Here is a 15,994-nt window from a genome sequence, read left to right as displayed (position 1 = left end):
TAGACCTAGAAGATAGGATGTTGTGCTATTTTATTAGATGTATTTTAACATCAGGCTGATGTAAATGAGACATAAATAATGTTGAAACCTCTTAGAAATAGAATAGAAAAATGTTTTTATTAAATTTAAAAGAAATTTATCTGTAATGAGTTTTCATGAAGTGTATACAACGTCTGTCTACTTATTTTTTTCTTGGCTTATGACATGGACTTTTTGAGAAGAATTAGCCAATGATACAAGTTATGTAAGTGATCATTTTAATTCAGTGATTTTTTTTAATGTAAGGACCATAAGGCCATATATAAAACAGTAATTAATGATCTTCCAGAGGTTCACTTGCTCTTCCTTTAGTTATTGTCTTGGGTCAAATGTTATTCTGTAAATTATTTTGAGTTACCAGGAAGAGGATTCCTAATATACCTGTTGTCAACTATTTCTGGTATTATCTGGGAATAAAATTAAGGAGCTTTACTATGTGCTAAAAGGGTTTCTCGGGAGGTGAATTTGGGAGGAAAGACCCATCTAGCCTCTCTTTCTCTTGTTGATCCTTTTGAATTATCAAACACTAATACAAATAAACATTTAAGAAATCTAGTGTATTCTGGAAAAAAACCTTAAATGCCAAAACTTAAGAATGATTCTTTGTCTGCACTAAATGATGTCGTAACAGTTCCTGTTCCCAAATGACTTGGACAGCCGTGATGCCTAAGAAAGTTGAGGTACTCTGGGTGGAGAACTATTGGATGGTCATCATTCAACTGCATTAGGTATCTCAGTGTAAGGTCTGTGCCCAGCATTGTGTGCTCCAATAGCTAGCCTAGTGTCTGGCACATTAAAAGAAACCAATAATTATTGAACACACAAAAACATTATTTATCTATTTATCCATCCATCCATCCATTGATTCACTTAATTAATTAATTATCCATCCAGATTTTTCTCTACATGTATTCAGAAAGTCAGAAAAAGAGTAAAGGGTATTGGGGGTTGGGTATTTACTTATCTCTGGCACATTAGAAAAAATCAGTTATTGAACACACACATCTATCTATCTATCTATCATCTATCTATCTATGTATCTGTCTATCTATCTATCGATCATCTATCTACCATCTATCCACCTATCTGTCCATCCATTTAGTATTTATCCATCCAGATTCTTCTCTACATTTATTTATTTATTATTTATCCATCTAGATTTCTCTCTAGATATATTTTAAAAAGCAGAAAAGAAGTAAGGGTGGGTATTAAGTATTTAATTTATCCTAGAAAATACTGGGTGCTTGGGTAGTAAGTTAGTTATCATATATTTTATAGGTATATACCAAATATTTTCTCATTTTTGTGCATGTTCTTTATGGATTCAAAACCATTCACCTTACTTTTGATTGCTATTATTATTCCATGAAGAATTTTTTTACCCTTTCCCACCATTAAGCTCTACTTTCTTCTTGTAGTTCTTGATTTATCTGGAACTCATTACTGTATTTTTGAGGTATGAATCAAGAGTGATTCTTCTCCACACTGATTTTAATTGCTTTTATATGTTTTTAAAAGTTCTGTATTTTCCCACTGTTGTGATATTTATATAATTTATTCAAGAAAGGTAACTCAGAGCTCCTATCAGTGAAGCATAGGCCTCTATCAAGATTGACCAATGAATGCACACTTATGTGTAAGTTAATATAGTGTGGGCCTGATTTTAAACAAGAATTTTGATTAATGATTGGCCTCAACTACATTGGAAGAGGGGTTCATTGTGCAATTTCTGGAGCTATAAATAGACTTGATTTCTCTCTGGGAAGCCACTTCTTTCCAAAAACTGGTATGGGTTTTAACAAATAGTGCCATTGCTGTAAACAGTAAATTTAATGTTCTGGACCAGCTTTTGACCCAAGCTGTATAATAAAATATAATGCAATCTTGAGGTTCAGCAACTTTCATTGTTTCCTTTGTGTTTTGTCTAATCACATGGTTTATGGAGAAGTGGGGGTCAGAATAGGGAGGATTCTAGGTGTGAAAAGCAGGTATGACTAGTATATTCCTTTCCGAGTGACTTAATATCCTTCACACCATTTTTAAAAATAAGTAACCCTCCAAACAGACACTTGATAGGCATTGATCGTGCCCTCCCTCTCCCAATCTCTCCAATTCTACCCACCACCATGCACACAGTGGAATTCTGTGAACTCTGGGCTGGGTGGACAACTGTTCAGGGTAGCCTGCTTCTAAGGAGAGGAGTTTTTAATTCGGTATTTTCATCATTAGCCCCAGATCTTTCCATATAGTCGCCATCTTCCATGAATCCTTCCCAATAAATCACTGTTTATGTGACCACGCCATATGAACCCAGCAACCCTTCGAAATTGGCACATCATTTAGAGTCCCCTTTTCAGGTCTTTCTTTTTTTTTTTTTTTTGGTGGGGATGGAGGTGAGGTGGCAATCTGTGTTTATTTTTCCAGTTTTATTAAGACCCAATTGACATACATCACTGTATAAATTTAAGGTATGCAGCATAGTGGTTTCACTTCCATATATGGTGAAATGATTACTGCTATTAAGTTTAGGTTAGGTTTTCTATATGCAACCTATTATTCTACAACTCTGACTAATGTCATTGTGCTTTGACTTTCACAGTCACTCCGATATTGTTTTAATTAGTATTAAAAACATCTGTATGTTAATTTCCCACACATCAACTGACTTCATTTGGTATGTCTTCCTTTTAATCCTCACTAACGCTTTTATAATTTTCAATTAATGTATCTCGTGTTCCAAATAAAATTGATATTAAAAATAAATAGAATCTCTATTGTGTGGCTTTATTTTATATGTTAAAGTTTTGTAGCTTAAAGAGTTTGTGTTTTTTCAATAGAATCTCTATTGATTGTGTGGCTTTATGTTAAAGGTTTGCAGCTTAAATTTTTTTTTTATGTCAATAGAGTCACTATTAATTGTGCGGCTTTATTTTATGTTAACTTTTTGCATCTTAAAAAAGTTTTTTATATTAATGGAGTCGCTAGTAATTATGTGACTTTATTTTACATGTTGAAGTTTTGTAGCTGGAATAATTTAGTTGATTTCCTGGAGTATTCTGGACAAATAATACTGGGTTGTTTAATTTATTCTTTATTCCACCCCCACACTTCCAAACTTACCCCCAACTCCACTCTCCCCACCCCTTAGCCCACTGCCCCGCCTTCCTCACTCCTTCTCCCTTCATCTTCCTTCACCTTTCACCCACCACCCCTCACTCTGTCCACTACCCCACCCTGCCCATTCCCCCATCCCTAACTCCCCATCTTGTTCCTTCCCCCACCTTTCTACTCCCCCACCCCCAAACTCTCTTACCCCTTCACTCCCCCACCCTGTTCCCTTGATGCTGGTAGACGCTGAAATGATCAGGACACACTTTGCACTTAACCACTAAATCTTTATTAATTGAATTTTTATTATAACATCAATGCAATATTAGTAAATTGAGAGAAATAGAGTAAAGAGAATACAATAATAAAATGGGGAAGGGTAGGGATGTGGGAGAGGGGTAGGCAGGAGGTGTAGGGGTAGGGAGAAGAGGCAGGGGTAAAGAGGAGGGCTACTGATGGGGGCAAGTGTTCTTATTCATCGCTTTCATATAACTTCCATAAATATGTACCATCCATCATTATCAATTGCATTCCAGCAACAAATTCTCAAAGGGTATCTCTCCACCCAGTAACTCTCTAAAGGCTTAGCTCACCATCTTGATCCCTGGAGTTAATACCCAGAGCAAAGAGCATCTATTAAATTATCTATCCAATCATTTTTTAACTTTCTCCCACAAGGGTTTTATTCATGTCCAATTCGCTCTAAGTAGTTTGACCTCCCTGCAGTTCCCTCCAGAGTATATTTGAAATCACAAGGGCAAAGGGTAGCAATCACAGAGTAAAGGATCATAAGTACACGTTCACTTATAGAGATATCTAATACATAATCATGCTGTTTAATCCTACCCATTTAAGATTACTAATAATCCCTCCCACCCTAAAATACTTATGATTATATATATCCCCTAGTACTTAAACTGATTACACAAAGAAATAAAAAAAAAACAATGCGATTTCCCACAGACCAATTCGATAGCATTCTACAATCTGAAACAACAAAGAACTTCCCGTCCCAAGATGTACATTCTTTCTTCTGATGAAAACGTAGGTGGTTCCCACCAGGCTCTTCACCTCTGCAGGTGGTCCATCATTTCTACCCATCTCCTTCCAGCCGTGTTCTTTGTTGCCAATCTTGGATTTCTATCTGATGTTAGACGTCTGTGGCTGATGACAACTGGATCAATTCAGGAGTCCAAGAGGTACCTGCGAACTTAAACAGAAACCCAGACTGCACGATATAGATGTGCCCCTCTTATTCTGTGCACCTGCTAATTCACTGCGCTACCGCACATGATTTAATCAAACCAACTCATTTCCAGGATCTAATACAAATACCTCACTGCTCAACTAAACTGACGCTTCAGAAATGTATGTAAATTTCCATTTCCGTATACTAGCATGATGACCTTAGCTAGTTCTTTCTAGGTTTGCCTAACAATGGGAGCTCCTAGCTGCTTCTTTCCTGATTTTTCTAATTAACAGTGCAAATTTAGGCCAAAAGTCAATCAATTTTGCCAATTTGTTTCAAGGGTTGACTGTTGGCTTTGTTTAATAAGTCTGAGGTCGATTTATTTATCTTCTTTATGTTTTTATTTTGCTCCCTTTCTAACTTCTTCAGACAGAGATTTAGTTCTTTTGATCTTTCCTTTCTTATGATTAAAGGCATTTTTGTTGGAAAATGCCAAAAATTTAAAGTATCCAATTAACATAAATTCGATCAACAGCAACAAAATAAATCAACTGAGTGAAAGGAAACTTAATAAAATTCTGATCGTATAGAACAACAGATTTGAGATTACTTATCCTTAACGCCTATATTTATAGATAGCATATATAGCAATAGAGCATAGTACACACTGCCAATAGTTTTTCACAAGCTTTACTGAATAGCCAAATGTGTGTCAGGGTCTTCATCCGTGAGTTGTTAACCCATACCACCATGTTCTCCCTGACCGTTGTCGTTGCTGGCCAACATCTCCAGACGTTTCCTTGCAGTGATGGCGAATGTCCGTGTGCACATGCCAGGCTGCAGACGAGCCATTCCTAGGCCCTCTGCAGTTTGAAGATCAATTGACAACTGTAAATTTGACACAACACAATTTGAATTCAAATGTATGAAGGATGGACTGATATCTGAGGTAAACTGAAGTGACGCTTCAAAATAGTCCAGAAGCACAAATGCACCATTTTAAAAGTAATGACGGACTCTAAGACACATGAGTGACTGACAAGCTTTTCTGATTCCATTGAAAAAGAAAAAGAAAGTTCTTTTGGATTAAATAGCCAATTAGGGATCTTATTTGAATTTGCATCTTTTTGTATGTGTGATTTTTAAAGGCCTAATTAATAAAATTGAAATTATATGATGTTAAAAATAGAAGATTGAAGATGAACAGGATGAACTATTATACAAAACTCCAGTTCTGAGGAGCCTCTTATTCACAGTGTTGTAAGAGAAGTTCACAGTAAGGAAATATTTTATACTACGTTACTTATCAATTTTAATTAGCTTAACTCTAACACAGAATTGGATAGTATTTTGTAATTCAATGGAAATAATTTTTGAGCAGTCACCACTTTAAAACACTGTTAAAGGACATCACTACTCTACAGCTAAAACATTTAAGTATTTAAACATGCAAGGATAAGGGTGGGTGATAATGAATATGTGAAAGAAGATGTTGATGAAAAATCAGACTTCACCATTAGACTCCTCTTTCTGATAGTCAATTTGAAATACAGATCATGTTTTTCTACTGCTTAAACTGTATTTTGGCAATTGGAGATTGTGTGCTGAAACACATGCTCCTTGAAGCCTGCCTCTTTCTTCTCCGGACGTGGCAACAAAATGGGAGTCTCAGCAACCAGGCAAGAAGGCTGACACAAATCCTGCAGCAGGGTGAATGGTAGTAATAAAGAATTAAACAGAAAGAGAGAGGTTAGACAGACAGTTCAAGGAAGTAGCAAGGGACCAGGTTAAAGAAAATCAGGTAGTCCCAGGTTACCACAAAGCATCCAAGAGACACCAGGTGATGTCACTGGATTAAAGACAATGCTTGTGTTATCTGTTGCTTTCTGAGGCCTTTCATTCATTGGCAGCTGGGTTTGAAGCTCACTAAAAAAAGTCCATATCCTCCAGACAGTGTCCAGTGCCCCAATTTCTCCTCTTCAAAGACATCCCTCCCAGGCATAGGAGAGTGTGGGTGTGGGTGCTAAAATCACTTCCCCTCTCTAAGCATCCTGATGCTACAGTTTAGTGAGGGGACTAATGATGAAATGCCCAGACACTTATGGAGGCAGAGACGTGGACAGATGTTCCCAAGACTTCAGGTGATACTCTTCCAGCCAATTAACAACGCTCATGAATATTCTATCTAAAGTAGTAGGACAAGTTGGTAACATTAACTCAGAGCCCCTTTTTAAGAGTTGGGTACGGGATTTCAGAGTCCTTTTGATTTGCTACTCATTAGCCCTCAGATATGATTGAGAGGTGGTCACATTTCACAATATCTAACACAACTAGAGTCACCAATAGTCTCTGGTTACCAGGTTTAACATTTTGTGGAAGCCATTGCTGGCATGATGATGGTAAGGTGTTGTGAAAAAGCCAGAGTTCTTGGGTACACGTGATTTGCACCAGGATGTGAAGGCACACTCAACACGCAAGAGTCCGTCTGAGAGGGCACTTCCTTCTCAGGCCTGAGGTGTTTCTGTTGCAGGTATTTTGCCTGCCCCTGGGAAAACCGGTCGAGTTGCTGCTCCTTGAGAATTAACGGAACCATGAAAGAAGAGTATGAAGATGGTGAAGTTTCTAAGGGTGCAGCAAAAAGATCCCGGAAGCCGTTTCACACTGCACCAATAATTGTGGCTTCCTTAATAAGGCGCCGGTCCTCTAATGATGGAAAGAGAGTACCGAAACTGCAAGAAGAGTCATGTCCTCCCCCTCCAGAAAAGAAACAGCATTCCCTGTGTTTGCATCAGCTTCTCTGTAAATGTCGATCGAGGCTTCCAGGATTCGCTGGGAAGTCAACTGATTACACATTTTAGTCACCTTGGCAGTCAAGGTGGAAAACTGGGAAAGAATCTGTTGGTGAATATTCTGTGGCTCCCAGGAAATGGTGGAGATCTTTTGGTGCTTTTAGGGTGTGTGCCAGTCCAGCGTGGCCCTGACCTTCTGTAGCCGTTTCAAGAGAGGACAGCCTCAGGCTGGCTTGAAGATGCAGGAAAGCCCAATTTAGCACACAGTCACTGATTGAGAAGCTGGGCACAAATCAGCTGAGGGCAGAGATACTGAAGCACATCACTAATTTACAGGGTGCTGTAGGATGGCGGGGGCGGTGGTGGTGGGGGCGGCGGGGGTGGCTGAGGCGGTGGATACTGAGGGACTGGAGGCTGGCGGTACCAATGCGGATTCCAAGTGATCATCACAGGCACGTAGAGCGAGCGGCCATGTCCATCTCGTCCCACTGGGTACCAGGCGAATCCGACTGGGTAGGTCGGGTACGTGGCATATGTGGGGTACGTTTGGTATCCAGGTAGCTGAGGTACATATTCCGTGTACGTTGCCAGGTGAGCTTGGTCATCTAAATTTGGAATCGAGAGTCGAGGGTACTGATTCTGGATGGTGAAATTGTTGGGAGATCGGCAGTCGTAAGAAACTTGCAGTTTCCACCCCCTTTTCACTTGGAGAACTTGGGCTCCGTTAGGTGCGATTGTTGGAGTAATCAGCCCATCTTTCACATTTCTGGCCACGAAATCACGCAGAGCTGCCATTTCTGGTTCGGACAGTGAGTACACGTGTCCGCTGGGGATACTGTGTGCTCCAGGTATCATCTCTATGGTAGGGTCAACCAGGCGGTGATCTGGGTAGACGTTTTCATCTACTGGCGTGTACACATTCTGGACATAATAATACCTCACTGGTTGGTAAACTCTGTATCCATCCATTCGGTAGTAAAAGGATGGCTGTGCTGGTGGTGGGAGAGTCGGCGGTATTGGAGAATACATCCGGCAGTGGTATCGGCAGTATTCAGAATCAAAGACGATCGATCGGGTGCTCCAAGTGATGTTGGGGTCGTGTGTGCTCAGCCAGCGAACCCCTAGGACGACGGGGAAGAATGGAGACTGGGTCACATCGAACGACAGCACCTCACGGTGATCTCCCAAGTCGACTACCAGGTCGTGCGTTTCATGGACAACGGGGCCCGATGCTATGGGACGTCCATCAATTGCTTCTACCAGTATTGGCCAGTCCTTGACCCTCAGAGGAATTGCATTCTGGGCAACATATTCATGATCAATGAAGTTGCCAGAAGCCCCAGAATCAATCATGGCTCGGACGAACAGGGTGTGTCTGCCCGGAAGATGAATCTGGAGCATTACTTGCAAGTGAGGAGATGAAGCATCATCTGGTGGGGACCTTATTATTTCTGGCCCGGTCGCTGAAGGTCCCTCTACAGCGGGGCCGGGGAGTTTCCCGCCGGCGAAGCCTTTGAGGCCTTGGCGGGACAGTTGTCAGCGTAATGACCTCCATTCCCACAGTAGAGGCAGAGATTCAGCTTTCTGCGTCTTTCTTTCTCTTCCTGAGTCAGGCGCATGCGGGCACCCCCCACAGGCTCGGTGGGATCCACCTGGTGGTGGCTGGTGACGTGAGGCAACACGAGCGCCCGGGGTGGGGAGCGTGGCTTGCGGGCTGCAGCCGCCCTGGCCAGCCTTCTCTCGATGTGGATGCACTGGCCAATCAGTGCGGACAGCGACTTGGCGACTTCTTGGCGGGAGAGCTCCGCCTGAATGTGGTCGCTGAGGCCCTCGTGGTACTGGTCAATCAGCGCAGGCTCGTTCCAATCCAGGTCCTGGGCAATCATCTGGAAAGCATTGGAGTAGTCGATGACTGACCCCATGCCTTGGCGCAGACGTCTGATTTTGCGTTTAGCAGCCTCTCGCCTCTGCGGGTCTTCAAATACGTGCTTCATCTCAGTCATGAAGGCTGGGTAGTTGTGCATCAGGTAGTGGGCTCGCTCCAGCTTGGCAGAGGCCCAGCGGGCAGCACGGCCGGTCATCATGCTTGTCACGAAGCAGACGCGGACACGATCAACTGAGAAATCTCTGGTGCTCTTTTCCATGAAGAGCTGGCACTGGGCCATGAAAGGTACCAGCATGTCAGGGTTGCCATCAAACTTCTCAGGAAGGTCTTCAGGGCACTCTTCCTCTACAGGAGCAGGTGGGGCAGCAGCGGCTGCAGCACCCCGGAGCTCAAGGTCATCTTCCTCATCCTGGGGGGTGGGCTCCACTTGCTCACGGAGGTTGGAGTTCTCCTCTGTGAGCTTCTGCACCTGGTTCTGCAGGTTGTTGTTCTCCTCGGACTGCCTCATGACCTTCTCTCTGAGGTTGTTGATCTCTTCTGAGAGATCGTCCCGGCGCCGCTCTGCCAGGTTGGGGATGTACTGGCCTCTCTGGCCACTGTGAGAGGAGGAGGAGGAGGATGGGGGAGGAGGAGGAGGAGGAGGTGGGCAGTCGGGCCCCAGGGTGAGAATTGGGGTGGGAGGGGACCTCCCAAATGTAGCTTCACTCCTGTGGGGATGGAGGCCTGGCTCCTGGCCACCTCTTCCACCCTTTCTTCTTTTGGTTTTCAAAAGCTTTTTGTTTCTGTAAATAAGGATAAAAGCATAAATTCAACATATATATTCAAAGCAGCACAATACAAAGAAGATTTTAGCACTTAAAGTATTTACTAAAGTACTTTAAATACATGAGTATTTAAAGTATCTCTTCACTCTACTTGCTTACATTAATGGTTAAACAAACAAAAGCCCTGCAAAGAGACAACAGCTACCGAAAAGCACCCTACTTAATGATGTCTAAATGACTTTTTTGTCTTCAAAAGTCCCCTGTTCATTATGATTCAACAATACATAACTGTATCAACAGCACGTTTAACTTTACTGACCATAAAAGAATGCTGAGACGCTCCAAACAGGTAGTTTTATACCCAGAGAGCAGAGCAAAAAACGTTTAAGGCAAAGATGGCTATCAAATAAATTATACTAAATAAAGCCAAGATGATAACTGTTATTAGAGGAGTTCCCTGAATAATAGATAATATTCCAGCCAACAGGGAACCAAAAAAAAAGGGGGGGAGGTGATTAAAATCACAATGCCTGTATTCATCAACCCTGGGGGGGGGGAGCACTCTGGCCAACTGTCACCACCCTGGTCCACCTTTACAGAGAAGGTTAACTGGTATCAAAACAAACAACCACGGCAACAAAACCCACAGGATTGTCTAAATTACTTTTCAGACCGTAATTTGATTTCCCAACAAGAATTCCCTATGGGACATAAATATAAATGGCTCTGAGCAGCAACATGGATATATCAGTTTTCCTCCTTATTATGCAGCCAATCAACAGATATTAGTTGCTACCTCTTAGCAGGAGCTGGCTATAAAACGGGATCTCAGAAGAAGCCCAGTAATCGTACACCTCAAACTTATAATAATGATTTAATTAAATCATGCAGGCAAAGCACACACTGAATGTTCAATAACTGTTAGCTGATATTAAAAAAGTTATTAACAAGAAAACAGAAAGGTAACTTTCTGTGTAAAGAAGTTGTTGGGATTAAAACAGGGAGGGGCTACAACTGTGGCAACCTGGGCTTGCATTTCCCATGTAAAGATATTGTTTTTTTAAATACTGTATTGGTCAAACAAACTCAGGGTCTCATTTGACTTGCAGGTGACCAGTTGGAAATTCCTGCTTTTTAAATAAGATTTGCCAGTGCAGCCCCATCTGAAAGTTGGTTATTATTTAGAATGAGATAGGTTTGAACTCCTACGGGTGAGTGGTAGCGAAGGGCAGGGGGACAGGAGGCAGAGTAAATGTTCTAATTATGGGTATGGTGACAATAAATCACACATACAATAAACCATCACATAGTACCTATGTACTTCCTGAATATAGGGTTAAATGTATTTAGAGTAATTTAATTATTTTAGCTTTCAATGATTTTTTTAAATGAAAATCAAATTTTCCTTTTTGAAAAACTTTAGGAAAGTGCTCAAAAGTTTAAAAACAAAATAATAAAGCAGGCTCACTGCCTATTGGCCAAATTTTAATTGGGCAGTCTTAGCCAACTGTCTTTATGGGTCCAGCCTCTGTGACCTTTATATAAAGGCAAAAATGGATACCAAATTAATTACAAAAAATAAAACCACAAAGATAAAGTGGTTTTACAGTAAGCAGGGTCTTTAAGGAACAGATTTACTGTACCATTTTAATAGCTTTAACTTGCTATTTAATTATTTTAACTTAGGCTACAAGAACAATGAATAAAGTAAAATATTCAAGTTTAGGAAAAATTAGAAGATGCAGTTAACACACCATAGTCTTGACATTTAGTTTCATTTCGAACTTCTTAAAGACAATTGTATTGGTGACAGACTATCAGGTCACAGAACAATGCAATTAAAAAAAATTTTTAATAAATTAAGAATTTTAATATCCCATTAAATAAACTAATAAGCACAGGTCAGGTGACTCAGGTGCCACTTCTGTCATCTAGATATTAATACTTACAAAACTTAGAAGACTTCAGAAAAGGCATTTACTGCAGGGCCTGGCACAGCCTGACCCAGATCAGGAAAGTTAACAACCTATAGGTCATTCACTGTCCCTGGGGTACACTCTACTGAGGCTCCAGGTCTGATGGTTTTAACATCTGCAACACGACAGGTCAGAAATAACAATACATTAGGAAATCATCAAACAATCACTGAATTGTTTAGAGAAACAGAAAGATTAATAAGGGTTTAAAATTCAAATGGTTTTTTTCTAGACAAGAAGGTAAAAGTGAGAAGAGACTGTAGTTAACACAATAAGAGGGTTTGCAACTATGTAACTTGGGGATGCATGCCCCCTCCTCAAAGACATTCAATTCCTTAAAACATTTTTGATCCAGTGCTGGTCAAGCAAATTCAGGGCCTGCAAAGTCACCAGTTTGAAATCCTTGACCTTTCCTAATATCAAGCCTCAAGCCACCCCCAGGGGTTGTCATTTTGAGGTGGGATTCTAAGTCCTAAAAGAGGTAAATGCCCAGGGCAGAGTACTTTGACCATTAAAAGTGATAGGACAGTAGGCAGGCAGGTTAGCAAGTGTAAGTAAAGTTTTAAAACATTTAAACAGCAACTAATGTGCCAATTCACTGGGGAACAGGAGCATTATGACTGGATTTGAATTATAGAACTATGGTTCCTTAATAGGAGCTGGATGGGGGTGGCGGGGGGGGGGTTTCAAGAGGCCCCATTCCTAAAACCTGAAAGGACACACAGCATAAAGCCAAGGCACCTTTACATATGAAAGAGTTCAGTGTTAGTCTATTTAGGAATTAAATACACACATTTGATTAATCTTTGATTCTTCAGGATGCCTCTAAAATTTTCTATTCCCTAAATACACCAAAGAGCAATAGTTAACCACAAACCACTGCACATTAAACATCCCATTAGGAAATGACACTTCATTAAGCAACTCTTAATTGTTTTACATTTTCAAATGTCCAAATTTCTTTTTGAGTACTATGTGTACTATTTGTAAAATGCCAAGTTCATTAACATGCACATGCTTTTACCATTGTTTTCAAACTTTTTAAAATGCAGATACAGAATTTCCAAGAGGAGAGGTGTCAAGGTAGCAAGGTGGGTAAAAGGGGCCTGGGGACTTATTGAAAGCTGTAATTAAGCACATGTTATCCACAGATTGTATACTTGGGGCGGGAGGGGTGGACTGGGTTGTGACATATTTTTGGGACCCAAATACTCCTTAACAAAGTCCCGGTTCATGGTTTATAATATATGGAACCAGGTGTTTAAATTTCTTCATTTAGTTTGAAACTTAATGATGGTACACCTGACTGGCAGTATAATATACATTTATTTTATACAGATGTTTAGTAATGCCAGTAAAAACCCTCAATCTCTATTTTGTAATGTAACCATTATGTTACATTACACAAATTTTAAATGACAATAATGTACCATTAAAAGTAATCCACTTGCCCCAAATTTTAGTTTTTGCTTTTTATTTTTAAAAGTTAATTATTTTGAATATGTTTAGTTGTTTTATATTGTAATTACAGCTTACATTATTAGAGTTTAAAAATGCATGGTTTTTTTGTTGTTTTGTTTTTTAATAGTCTGTTAAATGTGAGAGATAAGACGAGCAATATTTTGGACAGTCCAGTGCAGCAAAACGCCATAGGAAAGAGCCAGGAGCAAGAAACCAGAAAAAAACCTGCAAACACCAAGGAAAGCACCGAATAAGCCAATTTACTCTGGTCATTTAACTCATATTTAACGAACACCTACCATGTGCCAGGCACAATTAATAAATATTTAGGCAAGATAGCCAGAGCTAATAATCCCCTACAGTTCCAAGAAAAAAATCCAGGTTCATAGGCACACAGATAAACACCTCATCCTCGCTCAAAGGCCAAGCCAGCAGCGCTAATAAGCCTCAAAACTCCTATAAAACAGTTCAAGTTGTTCCTTATTTTGCATCCACCAAGGCATCCGATTCTAGTAGGTCCCACCACAAAAGTCCAGTAGTGTCTCAAAAAAACAAAAAACAAAAGAAACAAAAAACCTAAAATGTGAAATATTTAAAACATTTTATGTATCATCTGTAGTAAAAACTTTTAGCTGAATTGCCTTTAGAGGCGCCAGCCATGTGAGTTTAGAAGCACTCTTCTTTATAAGCCACTATCAATTCAAATTGTGAGATGTTTCTTAATATATGCAAAATACCTATGAATTCCACGTATAATTACTATTATTAATTGTTCTTTATTATTCTTGTATTTATTAGACACTAATGGATAAAAGCAAAACCGCGCAGCAGAGAAACCGCAGGAGGGCGGAGCTGTACAGCCAGGTTCAGGCGGTGAAGGCGCACAAGCGCTGGAGCGGGAGGGAAGGGGGGGTGGGGCTAGGGCCTCACACTGCGCAGGCGCAAGCGGGCTCTGGGGGAGGCGGGGCTGTGCGCCAACTCAGGAGGCTGGCTCAGGGAAGGGCCAAGCTTTGGAGAGGCGGGGCCCTAGGAGGGGCCATCTCAGGAGGAGGATTCAGGGAGGGAGGCGGGGTCTGGAGGAGCCACCTCAGAGGAGGCGGGCTCAGGGAGAGGCGGGGTCTGGAGAATCCATCTCTGAGGAGGCGGGAGGCGGGGTCTGGGGAGGCCAGGTCTAGAAGGCGCGCTCCGGGAAGGCGCGCTGCAGAGGAGGCGCGCTCTAAGTAGGCGCTGGGAGGCGCTAAGCCCGCTCTGAGCCGATACTGCAGAGAAGGCGCGCTAGAATGGGCGGGTCAGGTCTGAGACTGGCTGCAAGCCTCTCCCAGGATCCCCCCTCCCCAAACCCCTCCCACCAGACTCCGACAACCAGATTCATTTCATGCAACAAGAGCAACCCCCCACCCAGATCCAATCCCCCTTCCAATACTAAGTAAACCAACAGTTTCCACAAACTGTTGCTGGACGCCAATTCGCGCCACCGCTACAGCCACTTCAATCAAGCGCAGCTAGGCAAGGCAGCCCGCTCCGCCACCACGAAAAGATTCCCTTTTACACTCAAGTCAGGGCCCCTCCACTCTACTGCTATAGCAGGAATGGTGTGGGCAGAATGTTAAATAATAATTTTTGCCCAGGGCTCCATTTTGTCTAATAAAATGCAGATACCCGTCCTGCAGAAAAACATAGTGGGAGCCATTCCAAAAGGTGTGTTAGAGACAAAGGGTGGGGTCCCCCTCCAAGAAGACAAAAGTAATCTTACTCTGTAGCTCATATCCTTCTACAGCTCATTTCTTTGTAGCGTGGAACAGTGCAGCTCGAATACCTCTGCAGCTGTTATTACTTTGTAGCACATTTGAGGGTACAAATTGTTCTGCAGCTCATGTACCTCTGCAGTTCCTGTGCCTTGTAGCGCAATGAAGCGCTGTTGTAGTGCTAATCATATCATTTTTGTAGCGCTATTCTGCACTTCAGATTTCGTAGCGCATTTAAAGCGCAAATCAGTCTGCAGCTCATATATCGCTACAGTTCATACTGGCTTGTAGTGCACTGAAGCACCCATCTGTCTGTAGTGCAACTGAAGCGCCCATCAATCTGTAGCGCGATTGAAGCGCTTATCAGTCTGTAGCGCATCTGAAGCGCTTATCAATTTGTAGCGCATGAAGCGCCAATTAGTTTGTAGCGCGTATCACTTTGAAGCGCATTTGAAGAGCAAATTGCAAATTGGTCTGTAGCTCATGCCCGTCTGCAGCTCATGTCTGTCCGCAGCTCATGTCTGTCTACAGCCCACATCTGGACTTAGGTCCTGGAAATCAAAGCCCTGAAGGCTTGATTTCTCCACTCTGTTTTGGGGTTACAGCCAGTGAAGGCATGCCAAGGTTTGCGTGGAGACATTCAGGGGCGCTACTCCATCTCCCGCAGCTCCCGATAAGAACGGGGAATGAATGTGATCTTAAAAAAAAAAAATCCTCACCGCATACTCACCACGCGAGGACTCCTCTGCGAAGACAGGAAGGATGGGGTCCCACACCTGTGCCAGGCGTGGGCTCCACTGGGTGCTCCGCAGCCCGGAGTGGCTCCGGCCGCGAGCCCGCTCAGCGGACCTTTTCGAGGATCGGTGGACCCTCTCAGCTGTTCTCCCAGGTCGTAGTCAGGTTTCTTCGACACACACCAACCGAAGTTGAAGCGCGTGTACCCGGGGCTCCGACTGGGAGCCTTATATAGGCTGAACAGAGGAGGGGGGCGCCAAATCCCAGAGTGCTCCGCGTGTTAGGGGGGCGGAGGGGGGAGCG

At 42.2% G+C, this 15,994-nt stretch overlaps 1 protein-coding gene across 1 annotated transcript; it reads right to left on the bottom strand.

The window, feature by feature from the left end:
* Positions 1-3,413: 3,413 nt before the first annotated feature.
* Positions 3,414-15,940, bottom strand: PEG10 (paternally expressed 10). Its single transcript, XM_019624729.1, is given in 3 exon segments — positions 3,414-8,627; positions 8,630-9,792; positions 15,676-15,940. Coding segments are annotated over 3 exon segments (2,340 nt in total). The 5' UTR covers positions 15,681-15,940; the 3' UTR covers positions 3,414-7,455.
* Positions 15,941-15,994: the final 54 nt, after the last annotated feature.

This window comes from Hipposideros armiger, unplaced genomic scaffold (assembly GCF_001890085.2).
Source record: "Hipposideros armiger isolate ML-2016 unplaced genomic scaffold, ASM189008v1 scaffold_603, whole genome shotgun sequence".
Taxonomy (NCBI): Eukaryota; Metazoa; Chordata; class Mammalia; order Chiroptera; family Hipposideridae; genus Hipposideros; species Hipposideros armiger.
The sequence above is the reverse complement of the archived record's forward strand: the minus strand, read 5'-3'. Positions and strand labels throughout refer to the sequence as shown.